The following is a 4,330-nucleotide window of genomic DNA, read 5'->3' as shown; positions in this document are numbered from 1 at the left end:
CTTTGGCCGCCGCGCCTCCGGAAATCCGAAAGGGTAACGCTCAGGGCCTGCAGTTCGCCAGCATTCAAGGCGGTCCAAATCCGGAGAAAACGTCGCTCCCGGTTACATTACTTCCGGCGCGCCGCCTTCCGACAAGCCACTTCCGGGGCTGTGCTTGTCGGTCCTGGAGAGGTGGGGAGGCCGCAGTTGGTTGGGGCGTGCCATGCGGCCTCGAACTCTTCAGCTGCCAACCGTGGGCGAGCTTTCCGCGCGTGGGCGGCCTGGCACCGCTCTCGGGTAAGGCGTACGTGCGGCGGGCCAGGGTCAGAAGCGTCCTCCTCGGGCTCCATAGTGGCCCAATCTGCCCTCCCCGCGGAATACAGCCCGGAGGTTTCAGTGTGAAGTGTTTCCTCTCCGGGTACACGGTTGGGCTGTTTCCGAGAACCGGTTTTGTTTGTGTCTCAATTCGTGTCGATTCTTTCTCTTCCGGCTCTGAATGCTGGCAGAAATATAGTGTGTGTAGAGGCATGTAGTGCCAAGCACTGCTAAGCACGATACTTTTTTTTGTTTTGTTTTTTTGCTGTATAACTTTATTGTTGGTAAGCAGCACGTTACTTTTAAAAAATCGTGCCACGTTTAGGTTCTGAGGGAGTTGCGATGAAGTTGATAAAAAGCCTCCTGGGAACTTGGACTAGTACTTTGAGAACACAATATATACTTACTTACTATCTTTTTGTGTTTTTGAGGAATTTTACGCATTCGCCTCTTCCCTCCTTTCTCCACCTTCTTTTGTTTTGATGCAGGTGTATGAATAATTAATGGAGAGTGTGAAATTAAAAAATTTAGAAAATGCAAGTCAGATATAATTAAATGCCCTCCAAAGCGCTGCATATTGGGAGTTTGAAGTTTTAAGTTTTGTAGAAGTAAATTTAGATTATTGTGTAATCAGGATGACGACACTTAAAAAACTAGAATTTGGTGCAATTTCATCCATCTCTTCTAGAAAAGAATACAAATTGGCGTTACTATTCCTTCAGTACTTAATTTCTGTACAAGTATTTAATAGCCAGAAAGGCACGTGAACATTTAGCATGATTCTTTCATAATGCTAGTTGTTTTACGTTGACTGAAAGTACTTTCATGTGGTTGTTGTTGTTCTGTGCCGTGGAGTTGGACCCGACTCACAGTGACCCCTCCTTGGGTTTCCAGGGCAGTATCACTATGAAAATAGATTGCCCAACCTTCCTTCTGAGGAGTGGCTGGTGGGTTTGAACCGCCAGCCTTCTGGTTAGCAATCACGTGCCTTAGGCATTACGCTACCAGAGCTCCTTTCATGTGCTTAAGTACGTATAAAATACTTAGAAAGGAGCTCTGGTGATGCAGTGGTTAAACCGTGCAGCTGCTAACCAAAAGGTGGGTGAACGCACCAGCTGCTTGGTGAGGGAGAGATGAGGCAGTTCTGCTTTTGTAAAAGTTTATAGCCTTGGAAATGCTACGGAGCAGTTCTTTATAGGGTTTCTGTGTCTACTCAGGGAGCTCTGGTGTAGTGGATAAGGCACTTGACTGCTAACCAGAAGACCAGCAGTTCAAACCAACCAGCCGCTCTGCTGAAAGAAGAATGGGGCCATCTGCTTCCCTAAAAATTTACAGCCTCGGAAACCCAATGGGGTTTGCCATGAGTCCAAACTGAGGCAGGCCACACCCAGTTTCGAGAAAGAAACTTAGAGAATGGAAACCCCCAGATAAGTCCCCCCCCCTCTTGCTGCCCCCCCCCCCCCGTAGGCATTCCCGTCCCTCTTGCTGCACTTCCCGCTTCTGTAAAACAACCCTGCTTGAGTTTTTCAGAAAAGAAATCAACCACCATATACCCCATGTACTCCGGAAACATACAAAGCCCTGTGTAACCTATGTTAACTCAGTCGCAGGATATGACTCCACAGAGCCAAGTGTCCACACAATAAAGTCCTTCCTTTAACCCATCCTGCTTGGCGTTAGCGTTTCCCTTGGCAGCTCTGGCAACAAAATGCCTAGATGGCAGTGAGTTTGGTTTTTTGGTGACCAAAAAACCCTCTACTCCATATACTTGATGGCAGTGCTTTTTTTTTTTTTTTTTTTTTTTGAGAGAACTTAGAACGGTGCCTAAGGAGCTCTGGTGCAGCATAAGGCATTTGACTGCTAGGAAGAAGCTTGGCGGTTGAAACGCACCAGCTGCTTTGTGGAAGGTAGATGAGGCAGTCTCCTTCCCTAAAGATTTACAGCCTTGGAAACTGAATGGAGTTTGAGTCGGAACAGACTCCATGGCAGTGGGTTTTTTTTGGGGGGTGGTGGTGGTTTAGAACAGTTCCTGGCATCTAACAAAACACTAGATAAATACTGTGCCATTAATATGATGATAATTACCAAAAAGCCAGTTTTAGCATTTTTATGTTCTTTATGTGGCTTTTATTAAAGTACAAGTAATCCCCGATTTATGATGTCCAGGCGTAAGTCAGTTCTGGCGTAAGTCGAATACTTGTTTTTTCCTTCCCCTTATTTCATTATTATGGTCTTTTACAATCAGTATCTTTGTAAATCCAATTTTTGTCTTTGGAAGTTGGAAACATTACATACAAACTTACAGATATGATGACATTAGCAAATTAGATGCTATAACGTTGTATGTAGTACATATTACTAACAATAAAACAAAACAAAACAAAAAAACTCAAACCAACTGCTGTTGAGTTGATTTGGACTTACAGTGACCCTGTCTGGTTCCCAAGGCTGTAAATCTTTATGGAAGTAGATTGCCTGATTTTCCTCCCATCTAACGCCTGGTGGGTTCCAACTGCTTACCTTTTGGTTAGCTGCCCAATCTCTTAACCACAGTTCCACCAGATCTCCTTATTACTAACAATAAGACATACCCCCCCCCCCCAAAAAAAAAGCCACAACAATGCCACTCGTCCTAACTAGAATACTGGTAAGTCAAGAGCTGCCTGTTCTTAATTTTTTGTTTTTCAATATATGCTTCACATTTAGAATTGAAATAGCTTTGTGTTCAAAATAGATGTACTGATTTTGTTTCTATAACTTTGTTTATGGAGGGAGAAAAAGTGTACAAGGTACATGTAGCTACAGACATAACCTGGAAAATGGAATCACTAGTTTAGTCCTTGGGGAGGGGTAGAGAGGTGGGCATATGAGAAGAGATTGGTACATTACTGATCCTGAGTGGTATAGTAGCTTTTCCAAATTTACAATGAGAAGCTTTCTAGATCTTTGTTTTTGTTGTGTGCTTTCGAGTCAGACCTGACTCATAACAACCCCTTTGGGTTTCCGAGGTGGTATCACTACAAACGTAGATTGCTCAACCTTCCTTCTGAGGAGTTGCTGGTGGGTTTGAACTGCCAGCCTTCTGGTTAGCAGTCAAGTGCCCTAGGCACTACGCTACCAGAGTTCCTTTATCATTGGGGGGTAGGGATGATAATCCATTGTGCAGCACTGTGAATATATTAAAAAGCGCAAATTACTTTTTTTTTTTTTATGATACCCATCAGGGAAAACAGGTATAATGATTCCTCACCCCCTCTCCTTCCTCCCTGGGAAATAAGAGAATCATGTGAGCAGAGGCTGTTCTTGCTTCTACCTAAAGCAGGGGAAGCAGGCGGTTAGAACTGTAGCAGAGTGGTTGAAAGTGTGGACTTTGGTGTCCCATGAACCTAGATTTGAGTCACCATTCTTATACCTATCCTCTGTGTGACTTGGGAAAAATCAGGAAGCAGAGAACATTGTTGCAAGATAAATTTGAGGTCTAATCTTGGAGAATGCCTTGTCTGTTATTTCAGCAGGACAAATGAGAGTGGATACATAATGAGATTGTTTTTTCACTGTTAGAGGCACCTCAATAGCCTAAATTGCCAGGTGCAATATCGCATTGCAGCCCAGAACTCCAATATGTAGCATCTGTGAGTCCTGGACTCATTGTTGCCTGCAAACAATAAGATTTCCTCTGTTTTCAGAGTGTAGCTGTGTCTACGTGTTATGATGCCGTCTCGTACCAACCTGGCTACTGGGATTCCCAGTAGTAAAGTGAAATACTCAAGGCTCTCTAGCACAGACGATGGCTACATTGACCTTCAGGTAAATGCAGAAGGAAACTGGTAAGACTGGCTGGCTATGTTTCTACTGCATTGGCAGGAAGGACCTTCCAGGTGGAGGTTTTGCTAACTGTCCTTGGCGATTAGAGGGAGTGACTAGAAGGAGGCATTAGAGGGAAGGAAACTTATCGGAGATCCTTTCAGCCATAGCCTGTAGAAGGAAGGATCTTGGCAGGGCAGTTACAAATCAGTATGTTGTTGTTGTTAGGTGC

General features: G+C 44.3%; 1 protein-coding gene across 1 annotated transcript in view; it reads left to right on the top strand.

Annotated features, from left to right (window-relative positions):
- The first annotated feature begins 202 nt into the window (after positions 1–202).
- Positions 203–4,330, top strand: part of TMEM230 (transmembrane protein 230) — a 16,776-nt gene continuing 12,648 nt past the window's right edge. Inside the window, exons 1-3 of the mRNA XM_007957220.1 lie at positions 203–276; positions 1,762–1,852; positions 3,988–4,101. Coding sequence (XP_007955411.1) covers positions 203–276; positions 1,762–1,852; positions 3,988–4,101 — 279 coding nt within the window. The remainder of the gene's footprint in view (positions 277–1,761; positions 1,853–3,987; positions 4,102–4,330) is intronic.

This window comes from Orycteropus afer, unplaced genomic scaffold (genome assembly GCF_000298275.1).
Source record: "Orycteropus afer afer isolate SDZICR_OR568_19922 unplaced genomic scaffold, OryAfe1.0 scaffold00717, whole genome shotgun sequence".
NCBI classification, from domain to species: Eukaryota; Metazoa; Chordata; class Mammalia; order Tubulidentata; family Orycteropodidae; genus Orycteropus; species Orycteropus afer.
Note: the sequence above shows the minus strand (reverse complement) of the source record. Positions and strands in the feature narration are given on the sequence as shown.